The sequence below is a fragment of the Pan troglodytes genome, chromosome 2 (genome assembly GCF_028858775.2).
Source record: "Pan troglodytes isolate AG18354 chromosome 2, NHGRI_mPanTro3-v2.0_pri, whole genome shotgun sequence".
Lineage (NCBI taxonomy): Eukaryota > Metazoa > Chordata > Mammalia > Primates > Hominidae > Pan > Pan troglodytes.
Window position 1 is genome coordinate 11,752,474 of NC_086015.1, and position 24,164 is coordinate 11,776,637.

Below are 24,164 nucleotides of genomic sequence, written 5' to 3' on the forward strand. Positions count from 1 at the left end.
TTTCCCATCTGCAAAATGGGAGAATGAAAGCATCTTCTCAGGGAGTTGATGAGGCAGTCTATGCATAGCACTTAGTACCATGTCTGAGCATAGGACACGCTCTGTAAATGTTAACCATCACTATTATTAAGCAAACTCTCTTTCATCAACCATGTAATATAATCCCTCCCCTTCCCATTTTAAATAGTCCTTGAGAACAGTCCAGCTTCATCCCATTCTTCCTTCCCCTGTATATTTTTCTCACAATAAACAAATGAACCCTATAACTCACTGACTGTTTATAAAGGGTTTAGGTATAACAAAAGAGAAGGCCTTGAACCCAGGCAACACTAAAAAGACTGCAGAAAAATAATCGCAAGCCTCCAGGAGAGCTCAGACTTAGAAATACGGCATTAATAGAATATAGCCAAAAAAGAGAAAATTATTCACTTAGATACCAGGGAGTTGGAAATTGAGACACCTCACCCACAGCACACCAAGAGTACAATCAGACATAAAAATAGAAATTTAAAAAGCCAGAAGCCACCCAGCCAGAAGACCAGGCCTACCTGGGGAGGAGACTTGTCCAAAGACCGTCTGCCAAGTCAACAGTCTAGACTTCCTAGTTAGGAGGTGGTTGACATATTGGCCTCCAGGTCTGCTTCAGGAAACAACTCCCTGGGCATAAGGTCATGCAGGACTGATTTTTCAGACGTCACTGCCTCTAGAACAGCAGGGTCTTTGGTGATGATCTTGCTGACATTGGAGACTTTGGTATATTCATAAGTGGTTTAGTTCTTGTCCCAGCTTAGAAGTCTCTTGAAGGCTGGTGCAATGTCTCATATGTTTGTGCATCTATCACAGCACTAGAACCTGGTATGATTCATATTGGAGATTTGGTAAATATTTATTGCCTGATATTTTACCTCATTCTCCCAATGAGATGGGTGGTTGTGGTAATGGTGTGAATTTTATGATGGCTTGAGGTGACAGACCCAAGGGTATGGTGACTACCCCAGGGAACGCTATTTGGAAGTACTTGTCAGAAAATACAGTGTTTTTCTCCCTAGTAACACAACAACCCTGCTTGTCCTAGACAGCCTGGATATTAAGAATTATCCATGTTGCTGCCACCAAAAACTGGAAGTGTCTCCAAAAGTAAAATATTTCTTTATCCAAACTCAATAATCTAGAGATAGATGGCCATTCTCTGAAGTGATATGAAGATCTACTATCTAACTGTGCCCCTGCGTTTTCTTTGCAAAAATATAGTCTTCTTACATACTATCACAGTTTTGGAAAGCTCCTTACTAAAGGCCTAAGGGATTGTATTGAAGATCAATTTCAGAGTTTAGACCTCTCTAGTAAGGAATAGCAAAGGCTGGCAATCCCAAGTCTTGCATCAATTTCATGTTGAAATGGTAACCTACAGCTGGGCGCGGTGGCTCATGCCTGTAATCCCAGCACTTTGGGAGGCCGAGGCTGGTGGATCATGAGGTCAGGAGATCGAGACCATCCTGGCTAACACAGTGAAACCCCATCTCTACTAAAAGTGCAAAAAATTAGCCGGGCGTGATGGCAGGCACATGTAGTCCCAGCTACTCGGGAGGCTGAGGCAGGAGAATGGCATAAACCTGAGAGGCGGAGCTTGCAGTGAGCCAAGATTGCACCACTGGGCAACACACACACACACACACACACACACACACACACACACACACACAGAGAGAAATGATAACCTACAAAAGGAGTTCAGCCTATAAAACAAGGACTTCCAGTTGAGTTTTTATATGGTCGCTCTTCTGAATTTCATTGTCTCATACAGATGACTAGCTTTTGATAATAATTATGATGGTGGAATCATAAAGTAAATGAAGATAATGGTTGTAGTAGTGGTGGTGGTGATGATGGTCATAATAAGAGTATATTCTTAAATGTCCAGCACTGTGCTACACACTTCACATACAGCATCACACTGGATCCTCCCAACAATCACTATTATCATTTTCCTCATCTTATAGACAGTTTAAAGGCAAGAAACCTGAAACTTGACAATCTCTCACAAGATCACAGCAAAGCTGGGATTTAAATCCAGGAACTTTGACATGAGCAGCCTCACCTTAACTATGACTTCATACTGCCTCTCACATTGTGACCTGGGCAATACCATCTCCTTTTTTTGAGGAATGTAAAAGTTAGGCAATCTTCAACTTTTTTTTTTTTCCTCCAGCCATAACCATTTCTCAAAATTTCAAGAGAAATGTAAAATTGGCCTGTGATTACATTCTTTATTACAGATCTTCCCTCCAAGCCCAAACAAATCCTGCATTTATGTTTCAAAGCGTGTCCTGCACTGGTCCCCTCAGGAAGAAGGAAGGTGATGTTGAATAGTGGAATCTTACCTGCCAGGCTTTGCTGCCAGGGGGTACCAATGCCTAAAAGGGGGCTCCTCAGTCTCCCGGAATCTAAATATCCATGCTAACAATTCCCCTGAATGAGTGCTCCCTGAGCACTTTACAGCATTTGCAGCTTCCTGCAACAACTTGAACATTCATGGAAGCTGGGGAGATAGAATTTCAGAAAAGAAATCAAGAGGTGATAGGTGCTAAAGATAAAAAGAACTGAGCAACAATGATGTTGTCCATGACTTTTTGGTACTTACTATCCAGCCATGTCTGGCACATAGTAGACAGCTGGAAAATGTTTGTTGAATGAGAATTACCTCTGGCTCCTGATGTCAGCCCCTCCTCTCATAGCCCTCTCTTGTCTTACCAAAACCATGATTCAGAAAAGGTGGGGATATCTGAAATTGCACTGGATGTGTTCCTTAACCTCTCTTAGCCTCAGATCTACTTTGGTAAAGTAGAGATAATGCTGGTACCTACTTCATAGAGCTTGCTGGAAGGATTAAAAGGGCCCATGAATATGAAATGCTTAGCACTATTTCTAGCACATAGTAAATGCTCAACAGATGCTACTACATTCAGAGCACAAGTGTTTGTACTGTTTATTGCATCATCTAGTTCTTAACAGGATCCATATTTAACCTCTTAATTTCTAGGAACAAAAACTATCAAGAGAAAATTTTGTTGGTATTCCTTATTTTGGCAATATTGGTTTCTTTCATAAAGATTCATCCCACACAGTTTTCAGTTTTTGGTCAAATTGTATAAGGTAGACCCCTCTTTGAGATGTAACAAGTTGTTTTGGGTGTTGGATACATAAAGTTTCTGGAGGAATGTGGGATTCTCAGTGATAACTGCTGAGTCTGTTTGATAACCAACCTGGGCCATATGCGTTCAATGTGTATGTACAGACATATGCCAGAGATGTGCATGGAGAGCTTTGGTTGTAGTCTTTTTGACAGCATCAGCTTGGTAGTTCTCCCAGTCTTCACTTTATCAGTGCAGACATAGATCAATTCTTCACTGCAAAATTGAGTAGTGAATAAATAAACTTACTTCAGCTAATCTAACTGACATTCTTCTAGCACTAATCAGTAGATATCCAATTTATTAAACCAAAATGAATAAAATATATAAATAAATGCTCATTTATAGTCTCCAGGGACTGATTTTGCAAATGGTGTAACATCACTACAATGAGGTTCTCAAACTCAATGATTCCCAGTTCCAATATTGCACAGAGTTGACATGGTTGTATGCAAGACTAGCAGGGCCATTGATTATGTGCACACACAATACTATTCTATAGAATAAGAAACTGTCATTTTTGGCAATTCCCTGCTTTCCCCTTTGAGTCCACTTGAATAATACAACCTCTCAAAGCACAAGATTTCGAGGTCACACTTTCACAGAGGTGGAACAGTGGCTAATGATGACAGTATGCGTGGATGGAAGTGGAAATATGTTGACAAACATTTGACAGATTCCTTTTTCAATCAATGGATGGAATGTACTAGGTGCTCTGACATCTCCTTAAACCTCTCAAGGACAGTTGCTGGCACCCTAACAGTGTCAAAAAAACCAAACAACGAATTTAGTTTCATTTTATAGGCAGGCTGACCTGCTTTGGAAGGACCCCTTTCTGTCGAGAGAAAAGTACTTGAAAACACGTATCAGTGTTATATGTGCGTGCAGAGAAATTTTCCATATGCATTCAGAAGATGAAGCATAGCTAAAATATATTGAGTACAAATTTTACCAAGTGCTGTTCTAGTTCCTTAAATACAGTAAATCCTTAGAAAAACCTTAGAGTTGTTATACTATAGTACTATTACTTTGTCCATTTTTCAGATGAGAAAATCAAGGCATGAAGAGATAAAGTAACTTGGCCAGGGTCATACAGCTGAATGGTGACAATCCTTGTGTCTTTTTTTTTTTTTTTTTTTTTGAGACAGTCTTGCTCTGTTGCCTAGGCTGAAGTGCAGTGGCGATCTCAGCTCACTGCAATCTCTGCCTCCTGGATTTAAGAGATTGTTCTGCCTTAGACTCCCGAGTAGCTGGGACCACAGCCAGGTACCACCATGCCCGGCTAAGTTTTGTAATTTTAGTAGAGACAGGGGTTCACCATGTTGGCCAGGCTGGTCTCAAACTCCTGAGCTCAAGTGATCCACCACCTCGGCCTCCCAAAAGGTTGGGATTACAGGTGTGAGCCACCACGCCCGGCCCCTTGTGTTTTTCCCACTGCTCTGTTTTTCATCCTGGTGGCTATTTTGATGATCACTCCTGAATTAGAGACAGGGTCTCACTCTGTCACCCAGGCTGGAGTGCAGTGGCACTCTGAAATACATAGAGAAGACTGACTTGACAGTATTAATTCTTGGTGGTAGATGTTAGGAGATAAAAGTGAGACAAGCTCCAGAAAAGTTGTGAAGCATAAATTTTGCTTTGGAGACAGGAGGCTTCAAATTTTTTTATCATAAGACTTCAAACATTCAGAAAAGTAGAAAGAACAGTAGTATCATCCACCACAAAGATTTAACTGTTAAGGTTTTACCATGTTTGCTTCATCTATACCTATGTATTTTTGTCTTTAAACATTTTAGAGTTACCTACAGACACCAGTACTCCAAATTATTTTAGCTTATCACAAAATACAGCAATTCTCCAACATAATCATAATACCATTATCATGTCCAACCTAATTAACAGTAATTCTATAACATCACTTAATACCCAGCTTGTGCTCTCATCTTCGAGATCTCTTTATTGCTCCTAATGGAAGGAACTCCTGAGCTTCCTCAATCTAGTCTCTCCAGACTCAACACCTTCCAGCTAACTGCTCACTTCTGTAAGACCCCTGCTAAATTCTAGTGATGGGAATTCCAGGCTCTTGTTAGATCCCTCAAATTACATCACAAGTTGTCTGGTCTAAGTGCAAACAGGAATGGATAGTGTGTGCAGGTCCACTAGACATCACCACAGCAAGCAGAATGTGTTTAAGGAAAGGCTATAACCCCATCAATCTGAAATAAGGAATTTAGGTAGGGCACGATGGCACACTTGGCTCACACCAGTAATCCCAGCACTTTGGGAGGCTGACATGGGAGGATGACTCGAGGCCAAGATTTCAACACGAGCCTGGGTAACATAATAAGACCCCCATCTCTACAACAAATTTAAAAATGAGTCAGGCATGGTGGCGTGCACCTGCAGTCCCAGCTATTTGGGAAGCTGTGGTGGAATGGCTAGAACCCAGGAGTTTGAGGTTGCAGTGAGCTATAATTGGGCCACTGCACTCCAGCCTGGGCAACAGAGTGAGAGCACCCCACCCCAAAAACATTTTTTTTAATAACAAATAAGGAACTTGATATATATCCCTAAAATAACTTAAGTAGTCTGAAACTCCTTGAATCTAATATACTTGTTGAAGAGCCAGTATCCATCCACCATCTCCTCCCTGGATTCTAAGCTAGCTTCAAAGCAACGGACTGGCAGTGTGCATGAGAAACGAAGACAACAGAAAGCACGTCCACAGAGAATAGTGAAGATGGAAAATATGGAGCTGTTGTGAGCCTGATATGTCTGGGCACAGGCTGTGTTGCTCTGATCAGCCATAGGTGCCCAGAACCATGCCTGCCTGTAATACGGAACCATGCCTGCCTGTATTAACCGCTCAAATTCCCTATCCGTGAGAAAGCAACAATGAAGTAAGGACATTTTGGTTAGTGAGGCCCACGCCACAGATGCCCTCAATTTCTTCCCTCAACTCACCATGCTTGAAACATCCACAGCCATAACCGATTTCTAGTGTACTCTTTCATTTATTCAGTAGAAGCCACTCTCCTAATTCAGGCATGGAATTCTTAGGGACCTGTTCCATCCATACTTTATCAGAATACAGTCCCTTTTCTATTTCCCACAATCAATAAGTTTAGATACTCTTCATTATTCCCTGCAATAAATAACTATTTTTCCCCCTGATTAGGTAACTAGAAGAACTGCTCAACAGCTAGGAGGATCAGAGGCTGTTCCTACTCATGGAAGCAGATAAGGACAGCATTGTCAGTTTCCTCACCACTTTGCGTCTATCTCAAAAAGAAGGTGAAAATCCCAGCTGAAAGCATACAGTCAAAGGCACCAGTTTTAAGGAATACAAGACAGAACGTTGAGTTGGGGCCTGTTTGTCATTATTTCCTACTAATCCCAAACCAAGGACCTCTCACCATTTACCCATTCCATTATTTTTGTCTTTTTGTTTCTTTAGAGACAGGGTCTCACTCTGTTGCCAGGCTAGAGTGCAGTGGCACAATCATAGCTCACTCACTGCAGCCTTGAATCCCTGAGCTCACTCGATCCTCCTGCCTCAGCTTCCCCAAGTAGCTGGGACCACAGGCGCTTGACACCAGGCCCAGCTGTTGTTTTATTATTATTATTTTTTATTTTTTACAGAGATGGGGTCTTACTTTAGTGCCCATGCTATTCTCAAACTCCTAGCTTCAAGCAATAATACACAGTTCTAACTCCTGTGGATATAATTTTCATCAAGACATGAGCAGTTTACATTCCAGAGGGCAGACAAGAAAATACATTGAAATATAAACAAATTGGAACACTTCGAGAGTGACAGTGATATGACAAAAAATAAGCTGTAGTTAACTAGGGAGCAACTGGGGGTTGGCAAGTGCTGTTTCACAGAGGGGATGAAGGAGGGCCTCTCCAAGGAAGAGAAATTTAATCCTGAAGAAAGAGAAACAGCCATCTTTGGGAATATCTTGGGGAAAAACATTCTGGAACAGATAGTTAGAGGGTATCACTGCCTCCACAGCCTCTTTTCCTCTCCTGTGGACACTTTTGGCCTGGGTTTTATGTAGAAGTAACTCTGTGTGAGCTTTGGGGCCCGACTCAGAATTCTTTCCCCACTTCTTCCTTCCATTTCTATATTTTCTCCATCCTTTGAATAAATCAACTCCTGAGACATCACACAGGCACACACACACAGAAGTAAAGGCCTTGGCTTGGAAGAGCCAGGAAAGGTCATAGGCATTGATTATCCTTCTGACCCAGGGCATGGTGTTTACATTTTCGCTTCTACTTATCGCTGCATCTCAATGATACTCCTCTGTGGGAGGGAAGCCAACCCTCTGTAGATAAGTGTTCCCACCGGGGTTTCTTCTGAGGATAAGATGATAAGTTCCAGTGCATTGAGAGATGCATGACTTAGTCCAGATTAGTCCATTACCTGGCTGGGGCTGTCCACTTTCTACTTTCAACAGACGTTATCAATCCATTCCAGCACTTTCTCCTTCTAGGACATGACATCATGATTTACATAGTTTAAAAGCTAAAGTTAAATAACAGCTAAATAGAGATACTTTATTGAAAAAAAACTTCCACTCCAACGTTAGGGGGAGAAGTCTCTCCTAGGTGTATTCAACATATGAATGCCTCAGGAAATATTTTAGGAGGCCATTTATTACATAAGGTAGGTACACATTGTGTGGGGGAAAAATGAAGACTAGACAAAATTCTTAGGGCTATTTTCCCAAAAGCCTGGAAGAAAGGGTCATTTTGTAATTAATAATGAGTCAGAATCTATAACAGTGGTTTTAAATTATTGGTCAATCTAACAAAAAATATGACAGAAGACAAAATGGGGATATTAGATTGCGTAGGAGAGTCACCCCTTAGAGGCCTCTTCAGAGACCATTTTGCAGGAGCTCACAGGACAAAACTGGCAGAACAAGAAATTCCCTTCATCCTAAAGAGACCCTTGAAAAAGAAGAAAAGGGATGTGGCTACTCAGGCCTGAGAGACGGTCACTGTCATCTACCTATATCTTGTTGTTAAAAATAACTAATTTACTTTCAATAGAAAAAGATAGCATTATAGAAAATGTAGTTTAAAAAGTAAAATGTACAAAGTAAAATGTAAAAAACGTTTAATTCAACTACCCTAATAGAGCTTTATAAATCATTTCTCCCTACATTTTATTTTGAAAAGTTTAAAACTTACGAATACATTGAAATGAGGACCAACAATATGTAATCACCACTCACTAACATTTTGCCATATTCATTTTCTCCTTCTCTCTCTCCCTCTCTCTATATATATAGGTTTTCCCCATTAGCTGTTTATAAGCAAGTTGCACACATCATGGCTGTAATACTCCTGAATAATTCAGCACGTACCTCCTAAGAACAACTTTGTTCTACAAAACCTGAATATCATTTCTCATCCAATAAATTTAATATTGATGTATTATTATTTACTATAAAGTCAAGATACGATTTTCCCAACATGGCTGTTTCCTTTAAAAAAAATCTATGTTGTAATCAAGGATCATGCATTTTTAATCTTTTTGTTTCTTCAGTCTCCGGTAATCTAAAACAGTCTCATCACATTTTGTTTTGTCTTTTACAGTGTTGAAATATTTGAAAAGGTCACCAGTTTTCTTATGGCTTTTAAAATTTTGATTTATTTTCTTTCATATTTTTGATGCAGTTTTAATTACAGAATACTCACAATTTTCAAACCTGTCCTTTTGTACTAAATATTATTAACAATATAGCACATAAGCATTTTCTATGTTGCTCCATAATCTTAATCATCATTATCACCTTTGACAGGTTTAAAATGCCCCATCAAAAGAATGTATTAGAATTTAATCACCCTTTAATGTTAGGCATTTGGGTTATTTAAAATTGCAAATTATATTGTACATCATCATGAACATCTTAATGCAGTTAACAGGGCACTTTTTTCACATTCTTAATACATACTGCTTTTCAAATGCATGTTGCTTGTACTAAATCATAGATTGACTAAATTTTTAAAAATGATTATTGTTCACATTAAAACAAAAAACAATAAGACACCCTGAAATTCACTGTTGTTTTAATTTTAGTTTCTTTGACTCAGAGGAGTTGCTATTAAATAAATTAACAAATGTATATGAAATATAAGCAGAACACAAAAGGAACTGTAACTCCAGAGTTCTAGTGTTGAGACTGACACATTATGTCCCAGTCTGAGTGTGAGCTGGTCAGCTTCATACACACGAGAAGCCTATGTATGAGAAGTGACTTACATTCTCAGGCTTCACAGTCAATGCCGACCCAATTTAACCACATAGGCTTCTGGTCTGTTAAATCTTTGAGGACAAAGACATCTTACTCCCTCTGTATCCCCAGCAACCTGTGCTTAAAACTTAGTAGATATTTGTTTTATATTGGTCGAGCTTTGTCTCACTTCTCCTATCTATCCTGGGTCCCAACCTTTCCATCTCCCATGGCCAAGATCCCAACATACACAGTCCTTGGGACATTCTCGCCATCTTTAATCCTAGACAGAGCTGCAGCTCTGAGATTCTGTCTTTTGCCTGTCAGGCTAAGCCTAGTCGGATTCCAAGAAAGGAAAAAATAGTTAAGTTTCCCTTCATCTCTTCTCTTTTCCTAGCCAGGAAGCTTTCTGGTTTCCTCTCCTTTGAGCCCTCTTGGTCCTGTGAGATCTGCAGTCAAAACAAGAAGCCACTGAACTTAACAGGACTTGACTGTGACGGCACACACGTACCCTTCTCACATTAAAAACAAAGAAAAAAAAAGTAGCTCCAGCCTCAAGGATGCTTTCATAAGAGGACATTGTTCCCAGACCGAACCGGGTCTGGCTGCGTGTTCTTGTGGCCCAATAACAAGATGCAGACAAACTGGAAAAGAAGAGAGTTTATGTCTGTAACCAGGTAAAGAGAGAAGGTCAGAGATAATTCACCAGACCAACTCACAATTGTAAAGTTTTTCCAGTGCTTATATATGTTTCAAACTATATACCTACATGCAGTAACATACTTGCCGATCTCTATGCCTGATTAATTTTGTTGTAACTGAAAGGTAAGAGGCCAGAATTATCCCCTAAATCTACTTAACCTATGAGGGCCCTGGTAATGGAGTGATTACTTCTATCTTATCTTACCTACAATTTGGGTATAGAAAGTTACTTCAAACCCCCCAGAAATTTACTCAACCCAAGATGGGTCCCAAGGAGCACAGGACTATCTTTATTATCTTGACTTACCCCAGGTTTCAGGAGAAGCCTGAGCAAGGCTCTTACGGAACATGTTTCATTTCTGGCTTTGGTGCCCGGGCATCAATTTCCCTAGGTTTAATTATTAACTTAATGTGAAGGCAGATGCTGTGGAAGTTTGCCTGTATAACTGGAGTGCTATGGAGGCCTGTCTGTGTGACTGTTAGGAAGAACTGGCCTGCCACACCACATGGTGTTGGTGAAAGCAGCGGCATCTCTATTTGCTTGTTCGTTTAGAATCCCATTGTAGTACTGACTTGGAATTCCACTAACACATAGTGCTAATTATTCCATCAATTCCTAGCTGGTCTTCTTTCTTGTAATTGGCACCTCCTACCTATGGAGATAAGTAAGAAACAAGTCATCCTCTCTGCACCTTGGACAGCAACCTCAGCATAATGCCCTCAGGCTTTTTTTTTTTTCCATAGTTTTGGGGATTCCATGACATTGTAATACAGTTGATTCTCAGTATCAGTAAATTTTATATTTGCAAATTCACCCACACGCTGAAATTGATTGGTAACCTCAACATCAATACTTACGGCGTTTTCACAGTCATTCACAGGAATATGCAGTGCACCAAACTATTTGAATCACCCAATGCATGCATTTGCAGTTGAGGTCAAAAAGGGTGATGCTCTACCTTCTGGTTTCAGCTCTCATATTTGAACGTGTCCTTTTCTCAGACTATTTAACACCTGTACTTTTGGTTGGTGGTTTTGCAGTTTAAAATAACTCCTATACATAATACTAAAGTGCTGTGTCATATTCCTAAGTGCAAGAAGGCTATGATGTGTCATAGCCTTCAGGAGAAAGTACATGTGTTAGAGACGCTTTTTACAGGCATTCGTCAGCTCTGATTTCAATATTACTGAGTCAACAATATGTAATAAAGTGTTTTTAACCAAACATATACATAAAATAAGGTTATGTTGTGACTGGAGGGGTATAGGTAACTAACGCTGTATTTTGCTCTAGAAGCAGTGGTTCAGTATTCAGTAATTCAGCGTTTGTGGTGATTTTATAGAATATAAGTGCCGTGAATAAAGAGAATTGGCTGCATCTACTTTTGTTTTTGTTTTTGAGACGGAGTCTCGCTCTGTTGCCAGGCTGGATGGAGTGCAATGGCGCAATCTCGGCTCACTGCAACCTCCGCCTCCTGGGTTCAAGGGATTCTCCTGCGTCAGCCTCCTGAGTAGCTGGGATTACAGGTGCATGCCACCACCTCCGGCTAATTTTTTTTTTTTTTTTTTTTTTGAGATGAAGTCTTGCTCTGTCGCCCAGGCTGGAGTGCAGTGGCATGATCTCAGCTCACTGAAACCTCCACCTCCTGGGTTCAAGCAATTCTCCTGACTCAGTCTCCCAAGTAGCTGGGATTACAGGCGCCCACCACCACACCTGGCTAATTTTTGTATTTTTAGTAGAGACAGGGTTTCACCATGTTGGCCAGGATGGTCTCAATCTCTTGACCTTGTGATCCGCCCACCTTGGCCTCCCAAAGTGCTGGGATTACAGGCGTGAGCCACTGCACCTGGCCTGTTTTTTTGTTTGTTTGTTTGTTTGTTTTAAGATCTGTCTTTCCAAGTAGAATTTAAGTTCTGTGAAAGCAGGGACTGAACCTGCACAGTAACATGACTACATCCCTATTGCCTAAAACAGTATCTGACAAATAATAGGTGCTTAACAGATACATGTTGAATTGTACTGAACCAGAAACTGTTCGAGGATATGGACTATTTTTCCTTGCTTCTGTGCCACTGGTTTATAGCCAGGCTATACTAGTACACTGTGAGTTCTTAGTAAAAGTTCAATAAATGTATAAAGGAATGAATGAAGAGACTATGAATGTCTTATCCAAAAATAGCAAGACCTGGATTTCAGCAGGAGCTTTTCATCCAGGAACACTAAGTACTACTCTGCTGCTATTTTGTCACTATTGCCTTGTTTGTAACATTAGCCTTAAGACAGACTTTGGTTCACAGCTTCGATCTTTGATGTATGATTGCACTGCATTCATAATATGCTCCAGATTGCTTGCATCTATAATATATTGAAATTATAAAATGCACAAAAGCTTTTCAGTGCCCAAAGTGCATAAGAAAAAGTAGAAATCTGATGTGGTAATTTAATGCATATCTATTTTTTTCCAAAGTAAAACATATACACCATCAAAGTACCTAGATTTTAACTTAGCCAAGCTTAAAGATGTTTTAAGACAGAGACTTTGTCTGTTTGTTTCAAATATGCCATTTAAGAATGACGTAAACCTCTGTTTGATGCTTTACATCTTAAAGTACAAATTAGTTTTTGTTTTGTTTTTTTTTTTAAGAGACACTAGAACGTTCATGTACTCTTTTCATGACAGAACTGAATATTGATTTCTCAATTTAGCCAGGCTGTTTTGGCCATGTTTAGATGCAAAAAGAGGGGGGAAAAAAGAATGCTGTGGCTGAAAAGTTACAAAGGAAATCTGAGGAGTTATAATAAATACAGTATAATAAATACAGTTATAATAAATACAGTATAATAAATACAGTAACCCATAAGAGAATACTGAAAAAAGGGATGGAAAAAAAGGATGGCAAAGCTCATGAAGTTCCCACATATTTTTCTTTTGTTGTATTCATCTCTAAGACCCTCCTAGAGCTGACAATGACTTCAGAGAGCAAAGTGAAACTGCATTTGCAAAAGTTCTATCAGTGAGAAAATTCTAATAGTAAGCGAGCTAACTCAACCCCCATCTTGCCTTTCCCTTAATTATTGCTGGGCTATTGGGCCAAGCTAACTTCGGAAGACATTTAGGCTACAATTTAAATGATAACAGGCCTTGCCCAAAACTCAACCACTTTTGTAAAGCTAAAGGGAGGCCACCAGGCTAGGAGGAGGAGAGGGAGAGGAGGCTGAGTCCTGCTAAGGCTCAGACATGCATGATTGTCAGCCATTATTCCAGAGATTCTAAGACATGCAATTTCCCCAATTACACCTGCAAGTAACACCACAATTGTAGACTGGCCTTTTGAGATAGCTTTTCTGTTTGTTTTGCATGTCTGACACTCATGGCTCCCCGTGGATCGCCAGCGCCCCCACTCTTGTGGCCCCACCCAGAAGCAATTTAGTCCTCAGGAAGACAGCTTTGGCCTACTATTTCATCTCTGTCCCAACCAATCAGCAGCAAGCACCTGTTACCTGGCCACTCCCACCCCTTCCCTTAAACTGTCTTTGAAAAACCCCTAACTTGTGAGCTTTGAACGAGATGATATGAGTGCAAACTCCATCTTCCACGTGGTATGGCCGGCCTCGTGTCTATTAAGCTTTTTTTTTTGAGACGGAGTCTCGCTTTGTCGCCCAGGCTGGAGTGCAGTGGCGTGATCTTGGCTCACTGCAAGCTCCGCCTCCCAGGTTCACGCCATTCTCCTGCCTCAGCCTCCCGTATTAAGCTCTTTCTCTACGACAATGCTGTGGTCTTTCTTTATGCAGTGGGCAGGAAGGGCAATTACAAAAGGCTTCTCTATGGTAACACATCCCAAAAATATTGAGTGCCAACTGTACATTGCACACTTCCCAAGCACTAGAAAAAAACTGTCTCTGCCATCCTGATACTTAAAGTTCTAATGTCAGAAACACACATGAGAAATTAGTGCTTCACCCTGGTTGTGTATGAGGAGGGAATAGTAGAGAGGTCATGAGAGGGTACAGCAGGAACATCTCACTTGTCCGGAGGGATAGGAAAGGCCACTTGGAGCAAGTGACTAGAAACTAAAACCAACCAGAGCAAAGAACAGGAAACCAGCTAAGGAAAAAAGGCAAAGAAGGACATTACAGAGAGGGAAAAACTAGTGTGAGGATCCTCTTCAAAACTGTGAATATTTCCCTGTGGCTTCTCAAGTACCACTGCTTTAGCATTAAAGGCTTTTTATGAGAACCTTCATTAGAAAGCTAAATAATCATAGACATTCTGACTTGTTCATTCTTCTGTTTCTAGTACTGGTACTGAACCACACTGGTACTGGTACTCTCTGATGCAGACCCCAAGAAAGGGTTCTTGGCTCTTGCAGAAGAAATAATTCAGGGTTAGTCCACAGTGCAAAGTGAAAGCAAGTTTATTAAGAAAGTAAAATAAAGAATGGCTATTCCATAGGCAGAGCACCCCAAGGGCCGCTGGTTGCCCATTTTTATGGTTATTTCTTAACTGTCTGCTAAACGAGCAGTGGATTATTCATTCCTCCCTTTTTAGACCACATAGAGTAACCTCCTGATGTGGCTATGGCATTTGTAAACTGGTGGGAGGGTAGCAGCGAGGATGACCAGAGGTCACTTTCATCACTGTCTTTGTTTTGGTGGGATTTGGCCTTACTGCATGCTATTTTATCAGCAAGGTCTTTATGACCTGTATCTTGTGCCAACCTCCTCTCTCATCCTGTGACTTAGGCTGAGTAGTCATCCTAGGTAGTGATGTAGGATTTTTACTCCTTAGTTCAGTTAAATCCAGGTTCTTATCTTACAACCAGGAAGAATTAGGCACATGAACACATTGAAGAGTGAGGAAGGCAGAATTTATTAAGCGAAAGGAAAGCTCTCAGCAAAGATGGGGTCCTGCAAGCAGGTTTCCACCTCACAAACTGAATACCAGGGTCACCACAAAGGAGCCAAAGAGACCAGGCTCTTCCCCTGAATAAGATGTTTGTTTCTGGTGGCTCCACCCCATTCCCCCAGTGCATGTGGGCCTCCAGTCCACTGCCCCCTTGTCTGCATATAACATCTGTTGTAAACACTTGTGGGGTGGGTCAGATTTTCCGGGGACCCTTCCCTATCTGCCTAGCCATTTCTCTGCCTCCTGCCTCTATCATTAGAGTACCTTAACCTCCTGGGAATGCAGCTCAGAAGGTCTCAGCCTTATTTTACCCAGTCCCTATTCAAGATGGAGTTGCTCTGGTTCAAATGCCTCTGACACTACCCTGAATTTGTTATGACAATCTGCAGGTTTATTGAAGTTTTATTTATTGAAGTAATTTATGTGGCCCTGCCTACCTTTCCAGCCTTGACTTCCAGCACTGTCTGACCCTCCTCTCCACGCACCTTTGGAAACAAAGTATACCTTTATATTGCCCTGCCCTCTTCTTACATTGTCTCACACTGCATGGTCCAAATCAATGCCCCTTCCACTGAAAAGGCTTCCCAGGCTTAGCACGGCACATCCTCTTCCAAGACAAAATTAGTCTTTGTAAAATATCTTTAAGCACTCATCACAGATATGTAATCTTTTTTTTTGCATTATAAGTTCTATAACAATAAAGATTGTATCTGACTCATTTCCCTGTTCCTGGCACAAATGGGGCAAACACTTCATACATTTTCTCTAAGGTTTTCTAGGCTGATGCTTCTCCATTCTCTTGAACTGGATCACTATTTGCTCCAAATATGGTAACAGGTTTGCTGCCTCACCATCCACTGACCTACCTCCCTTATTCAGCATTAGGAAGGGGTGCCAATTTACTTTGGCAGGGGTGGGGGGTGGGGATTCCTCTCAATGTGAGTTTAGTTTATAAATTCATGCTTTATCTTTATCTCACTGAGTAGAAAAAAAGGATATGCCAATCCCTTGCTGATGACACATGGCAGCTTTAATATATTTGTTAAAAAATGTGAATATACAATGAATGAGAAGTGAGTAAATGTTAAAGTGAACAGCTTACAGATTCCCATGTCTTCTTTCAATGTTAGCATGTATTAAAGTTCTTGGTGTTTAATATGTGTTCAATAATATTTTGTTAGATGAATGGCTGAGTACTCAACAGAAATCCAGATTTGGGAGTTTTTGCCACTGGATTGGAAATTATGGTGATTTGAAATACTGAGTTATTTTTCTGACTGATCATGTTTTTACCCCTGCCAAGTTTCTTGTGTCAACAAATCCAGGTACCAAACATATGAGCAATAGCCTCACATTCTCCTGGGAGATGGAGAAAGTCTCCATTGTTTTATAGTTCAGAGTTGAACTGGTATAATTGGGAATGTCTCCATTTTTTTGGTAGTCATGTTCTCATTCTTTAGCTTTGTATCTTCTCAAGTTGAGGAATGTGCTAAACTGAGTAGTAAATTTTAAAAAAGGATTTAAGAGAGATCATTATAAAATGAATTGCTTCTTCTTTGCAAGATACAGGAAGTTTAGTAGCTTTCTTGAAGTCTCAAATGAGAATTGAGATGTTGAAGATAACATCTACTCTTTTGCTATTAAGTGACGGGCTAAGGGCAATTTACTAATGAAATGAACAGGCAGGAAACAGGCCATTGACTACAGAAGTAATTACAAAAAAAAGTACTTCTTTTTATTTTAGTAACTGCAAACCATAATATAAAGAATCCCTCCCAGTTGAAATATTTATAAGTAAACAACAACTGTGAATCATGTTTAATAGGGAAGCATTAGTTGGCAGAGTTGGTGGGGGAAGAGGCACAGACAGTGCTTTGAATGGTTTCATACAAAAGTTAGTTTGGACAAAGTTGTATCAGGCAATAAACCAATATGCAGAAGTTTGGTGAGATTTACAAATGACTAAAGTGATAGGCAGGGTTAAAGTTTAAGAAATATCCCCATGTACTTCCAAAAGTATGTTCTTACATAATGCAAAATGATCCACTAAAAAGGGGAGCAGGAGAGGGTGCTTTATAATCAAGTACATTTGAGGAACTGAGTGCAGACAGGATTACAGAGTTGAAAACAAGCAGCCTAGAGATGCTATCTAGCCTCTGGTCTCTATTTCTTTTTTGATTTGCTAAATGGTTTTAATATGCTCTTAAAACTTTTATTAAAAACTGAGGTATTTCTAATGCTCAGAATATAGCCCAACACATAATACATGCTCAATAAATATTTGTTAGATGGCTGAGTGAAAAAAATGAACTTTTACATAAAATTATACAGTCAAGCTCCTCCTCAAAAAATGTACTATAAAGTCCTATTGTGGTAACATCCCACATAATTATGCCTTTTAGATGGGGCAGGTGATTTCTAGTTCACTATGGTCTGAATCCTTCCTTAATATCTTACACCTGGCTCACTTTGCACCTTTATGTGCCTAGCCTCTATAAGATAATTTTTTCTTGGAGAATCACACAGAAAATTATTATATTAAAGGCTTTTGAAATCCTAAGCATGTCTATGTGTACATATGAAAGTATCTCAGGTCTAGATCTAGAAGTGAAATTGCTGATTCAGTGGTATGCATAGCTTTAGGTTTTCTAGATATTTCCAAATGGCTCTCCCATATAAATTTACCAACTTATATTTATACCTTAGTGTTGTCTGAGAGTTCTCACTTTTTCACACCCACCAATGCTTGGTATTAGTTCATTTTTTCTTTTGTAATGGTACAGGCATTAAATGCTATCTTATTAATGTTTTAATTTCCACTTCTCTAGTTGATGAGGTTGAACAATTTTCATTTATTTGATTTCTTCATCTACAAATTGTCTATTCATCTTGAATCTATGTTCTTAAAAATTAGATTGTTTCTTATTTATTCCTTTGTATAGGTTTAAAAAATTTAGATATCAATCTTTTGTCAGTTAAATACATGACAAATGTTTTATCCTGCCCTATAGCATTGTCATTCAACTTTGTTAAAAATATTGTTTTGTAGGTATCATCTACTCCAGCATTGCTTGTTATTTCAAAAACATTAGAAAGCAGAGTCTATCAATAGGAAAAGAGTTACAGAAAATCTGTTATGCTAACATTAATATATAGAAAGCTATATAGTTACTACGATTATTAAATCAATGTAAGTAAATCTTAAAAACACAGTGTTATATGAAACCAGATTTCAAGTGGATATGCAAGGAATAATTTGCACAACTTAAAACACAGAAATCTATATAGCTATAGTTTATGGACAACACTGTAGTAGCAATAGCACACATCCCAAGTTCAGGATAGTAGACACTATGGGGGGATGGGGAAGAACATGGAGTGTAAAGGGCTTTGATTGCATCTTATTTCCTATGAGTGGATGGAGGGGCACTTGAATCAAGATGTCAGTATGTCAAAGTGTTATATTCAGGGCTTATTGAATATTTTGTTATATTTTGTTTTTATCCTTTTTGGATGTTTAAATCACTTCATGTATGTTCTTATTCACATACACATCTATACACACATTCTTCAAAAAGAGCTGAGGAGAACACATGGTATATAGTTAATAAGATACAGTATTTCTTATTACTTAAAATATAAAGAAATTAAATATGGGGTAGAAACAGGAAACAGTACTGTTTAATATCACTTATTCAGTGTTTCTCAACATAATATCTATGAGGCTCTCTTTTCTATATTTTTCTTCACTTCCTTGAATCTGGGTTACGCGTGTTCCATAGAATGCACTTTGAGGAATGAAATTTTTGTAAGACAAAAAAGCTCAGAGAAAAGCAAAGAGAAAGTAAGAAGCTCAATAAAGTTAATGTCAAATTGAGTGTTGATTTTGACAAGACATCAAGAATGAGTTGGAATATCTTACCTTTCTTAAGTAGCAATGGTGTATTAATAATTCATTTCATAAACCAGTATTCTTAACACTACCTCACTGTAAACACTGACTCTTCAGGATACCTTGTTTTGTGAACTACTTATGTAGATAAGTAGATATAACTTTAAAAAGTTAATAGGGACAATGCCATATACTATTATTCTTCTTTAAAATCTGTAACTTTATAAGAGAAAAACATACTATTTGAAAATAAAAAGTATATTTCCTTAGCAAGTGCTTCATTGCACAACTATTTTGAGCCCAGTAATTTTCTTTCCTGACCATAAACTACATTTCTAGTGAAATAAATGGAATTATCAGACACCACAGGCACTTATTTTATTTACTCACAGGACTAGAATGGTTTAAAAATAAACCTAATACATTGGACATTGCTGTGAAAAGTACACAAATTGCCCTTCTAGGACCTGCATAAACTTCATTATAATTTTGGGGCAATGTTCCTAGCAATTCTGCAAAGAAAGCATGTACTGAGGCTTATCATTTGCATAGAACTCTGCAATTTAAAAATACATTTATACATTATATTCCCAGATGAGAAACGGGTATTTTGTACATTGGTGATATCAACAGTGCACCAGGTAAAAATTATTCTCCCAATTTTTTTTTTTTTTTTTTTTTGAGACAAAGTTTCGCTCTTGTTGTGCAGGCTGGAGCGCAATGGCGCAATCTCAGCTCACTGCAACCTCTGCCTCACGGGTTCAAGTGATTCTCCTGCCTCAGCCTCCCGAGTAGCTGGGATTACAGGCGCCTGCCACCACGCCTGGCTAATTTTATGTATATTTAGTAGAGATGGGGTTTCACCATGTTGACCAGGCTGGTCTTAAACTTCTGACCTCTGATGATCCACCCGTCTCGGCCTCCCAAAGTGCTGGGATTACAGGCGTGAGCAACCATACCCAGCCTCTCCCAATTTTACAAAGGCTACAGTGAGTTCATTATCAAGACACTGGGCAAGGTCACATTCAAGTAAGTGACAGAGCTGAATCAGAACCCAGGTCAGGTGAGTCCAACTGCAGTATTGTCTTCCTATTATAGCATGGAGACAGAAATAAAGATTCAACCATCAGGCAGCCTAGTTCTGGATTGCTTGTTCCTCTGAGCCTCAGACCCCTCCTATGTAAAATGGAGATCATAAACAGTGCTCATCTCAAGGCTACAGAGAACACAAGAAGATAATCTAAGCAAAGCATCAACGGAATGCCATTATTTTTATATTCAATTTTTTTAAACATAACCTCATCGTGATTTTAATTTAATCCCAGCCAATGCTCAGTTTACAATTTGGGGATCATATTTTCTAACCTACTTTTTCTTTTGGTAAAAACTCTTCCTGAGAAATTAGTGTTTTATAGTAATCAATTTAAGAAAATTCATTTTTGTTTTTACTAGACAGTTATGCTACAGAAAACAGGCTTAATTAATCACACAGTAAAGGTGGTCTCAGGTATTTAGGTCAGTACAAGCTTCTGGGTTTTCTTTTTTTTTTTTTTCCCTTTTGTCCTAAGGATAATTAGTGTGTTGATATTTGACAAGGCATGCTGTGACTATTGCTTGCAACTGTCAGCTGAGATCTTCTAGCTATGACACTGAAAATAAGATTCAGAGTCAAGAAACATCTTTTGAAACTTTTCCTCCTTGTACCCAAACCAAGCGTATTGTTGAAGACAACACTGGGATAATGGGAAACTTCCTGGAAGATTTGGGCATTATTGAGGCCATGTGTTCATCAAATGAGGACATATCGTGGCTCAATTCTCATCACCAGATTTTCCAGGAGGTCCTGAATTTCATAAAATTCTATTCTTATTTACCTTTTTGTATTTTAGTTAATAAATGCAGTATGGTTTAATATAGAAATAAGTTTCAAATAAAAATGAGACTTCAGTCAAAGTTTGTCAGAGAGTCCCAATTTTTAATCCAGAAAAGAAGACCAGGCTTGTTGTATAGTGTACAGTATCCTGTGTAAGATCTATAATCATGTATGCACCTGTAACGTACTACTTGTATTATTCAAAGTTTAAATACAAACTCTCTCTCAGTATGTTAATATGACTTCTCCGTTCCTCCAAAATTGTATATGAATCCCTACTTAAGAGTTCTTGAAGAGCTCTTGACATTTCTCTCTCTTGAGTGAACACTTCTATTTAGAATCTAAAAACAGTAAGCAAAATAAGCCATCAGTAAATGCTACACAAAAGTTACTCTGTGCCCAATAGAAACTGATGCAAAACTACCAAGATTTAGTGAATAAAGAATATATCACATCATTGCAACAGTATGACTTGGTATTGAGGACTAGAACCTAAACCAAAGGCACACTCTGGGATCCTGGTGTCTTTGTTTCCAGCATGAGGACATGAAATCTGCTGTGCTCATTGGCTGGTCTTCAGTGCCTAGCCCTGTGGCTGCAATACAGTAGATACATATTTACTGCCAGAGTGAGTGAGTGAAGGTGAGTCCTGAAATCACTGTACCAAGTAGAAAAATAATTTCTACATTTAAGGAAAACAAATGTAGAGTGTGTATGTGTCAGACACCTGACAGGTTTAAGTGAGCTTTACATCTTAATGGAAATAGTTCTGCAAATGACCATTTATAACTTACAGTTAACACTATACAAGTCAATCTGTAGTCTTTTGATTGTGTGAATCAGCACTAAAGAAGACACTCTGACCTAATCTGCATTCAACCTCAATTAATGTCAGTGACCCAGGACAGACCTTTTCCAAGCAAAGGCCAGTTATTATTAAAAGGTCTGTGAGAAGAGCACACAACGAAATATACCACAATGTGAGTGAACCCTTTAAGTTAAGGGTTGGTTGATTAGAAAGCATAATAGTGGTTGATTAGAAAACAACTACTGATAAATTTATTAATAGAGTATAAAGAGGGAAGCTGGAGACATCTCAGAGAAGAGAACGCAGATGATTTGAGAATCACTGGGAACCACAGATTTTGGTGGCCAAAGCCTTAGAGTCAGAGGAATCCAAAGTTGTCTGTGTGTGTTCTTCAGAGCTGTATCACCTCACTTTGACTTTGCACCTCAAGCGAAAAGTTCTAATTCTATTTCTACCTTTGCAAACAGGGTTATTACTGCAACTGACACTTTCTAATTTTTCTTTCAGGCCCTGCTGCAAAAAAGAAGTATGTCAGTTATAATAACCTGGTTATCTAACCTGTTCCATTCCATGGAACCATGGAGGAGGAAGACCCTCAGTTATTTTGTCACCCAACCTGGCATAGGACTCTTTGGTCCTACCCGCTTCCCATCACCGGAGGAGCTTCCCCGGCCGGGAGACCAATGTTAGAGGATCCAAGTGACCTAAACAGCTGCTTTATGAAATATCCTTACTTTATCTGGGCTTAATAAGTCACTGACATCAGCACTGCCAACTCGGCTGCAATTCTGGACCTTCCCGACCAAAGGGAGTGTTGAAACTCAAGTCCCGCCCCCGGCTCTTTAGAATGGACCACTGAGAGCCACCGGACCGTTTTGGGGCTGACCTGTCTTATTACGTATGTACTTCTAGGTTGCAAGGTTTTGAAATTTTCTGTACAGTTTGTGAGGACCTTTGCACTTTGCCATCTGATGTCGTACCTCGGTTCACTGTTTGTTTTCGAATGCCTTGTTTTCATAGAGCCCTATTCTCTCAGACGGTGGAATATTTGGAAAAATTTTAAAACAATTAAAATTTTAAAGCAATCTTGGCAGACTAAAACAAGTACATCTGTACATGACTGTATAATTACGATTATAGTACCACTGCACATCATGTTTTTTTTTTTTTAAGACAAAAAAGATGTTTAAAGACCAAAAACTGTGCTGAGAAAGTATGCCCCACCTATCTTTGGTATATGATAGGTTACATAAAAGGAAGGTATTGGCTGAACTGAATAGAGGTCTTGATCTTTGGAATGCATGCCAGTAATGTATTTTACAGTACATGTTTATTATGTTCAATATTTGTATTTGTGTTCTCTTTTGTTATTTTTAATTAGGGTATATGAATATTTTGCAATAATTTTAATAATTATTAAGCTGTTTGAAGGAAAGAATATGGATTTTTCATGTCTTGAGGTTTTGTTCATGCCCCCTTTGACTGATCAGTGTGATAAGGACTTTAGAAAAAAAGCATGTATGTTTTTTACTGTTTGTAATAAGTACTTTCGTTAATCTTGCTGCTTATGTGCCAATTTAGTGGAAAAAAAACAACCCTTGCTGAAAAATTCCCTCTTTCCATTCTCTTTCAATTCTGTGATATTGTCCAAGAATGTATCAATAAAATACTTTGGTTAACTTTTTTATTTTCTGCAATAAATATTTTTAGTTGTTTTTCCCATTAGTTACAGTTTATTTCATAAAGTCCTAAGTTAGAGAGCCATATGGACAGCCCAACTTTTTCAAGTAACATGCTTTAGCTCACGACTACAGCCATTTCTGAAAGGCATATTAAAAACCCAGAGGTGCTATGTTGTCTCACAGAAAACGTACTATCACAAAGTCCACGCAATTTTTTTCCTCATAATTGAAGTTGAGACCTGATAACTCCAGATGTTTACTCAGCAAGCGGGAAGGGAAGAGGAAATACTAGCTTAAGCAAATAATAGTCTTGGGGCAATTTAGTGAAGAGAGAAATATTTCTGCAAAATTTATCCAAAGGACATAAGTAAAAATAGCTACTATGTTGTCTTTGTATTTGCAAACAAATATGGTGGCCATGTTATCAGTAGTGAGATTAAGACTTGGGATTCTCAAAACTCAACTGCAGGAAGTATCCTCAGGATGAATTCATAGCACCTTGGGCTATCAGGAACTCAGAAGACTGTCTATTTGCAGAGGGGAACATTGGTTCCTAGTACTCAGGGCCGGGCCCCAAACAGTAAAATGTATTTAAAGGTTCTATGGTGGAGCTAACTGTGACTTATTTTCTGCTGTGACTAATAAAACTCATACCTGCATCTCATCTTTGGCATCTGCAGAACTCTTCCTACTGTGCCTTAGCTCCCACAGCCCAAGCAATGTGCTTAGAGACACTAGAAATTATTTATTTTCCATATCCGACTAAAGAAAATCAAATGTATTTCCCCATTTTTCCCTACTCCTTAAATACCCTTCAACCAGTAGACCATAGGAAAATACAAATCAAAGCAGAAATGA

The 24,164-nt window shown here is 39.0% G+C and overlaps 1 protein-coding gene across 4 annotated transcripts in view; it reads left to right on the forward strand.

The window, feature by feature from the left end:
- The window catches only part of GRM7 (glutamate metabotropic receptor 7), an 882,926-nt gene extending 859,615 nt beyond the window's left edge, over positions 1 to 23,311 (forward strand). For all 4 annotated transcript variants that reach the window (XM_003309593.5, XM_516252.7, XM_063806588.1 and 1 more), the window contains one exon: positions 22,132 to 23,311. Coding sequence is in view for 1 of the 4 variants with exons in the window: in XM_516252.7 (XP_516252.2) it covers positions 22,132 to 22,181 (50 nt within the window). In the remaining 3 variants the exon portion in view is untranslated. The remainder of the gene's footprint in view (positions 1 to 22,131) is intronic.
- Positions 23,312 to 24,164: the final 853 nt, after the last annotated feature.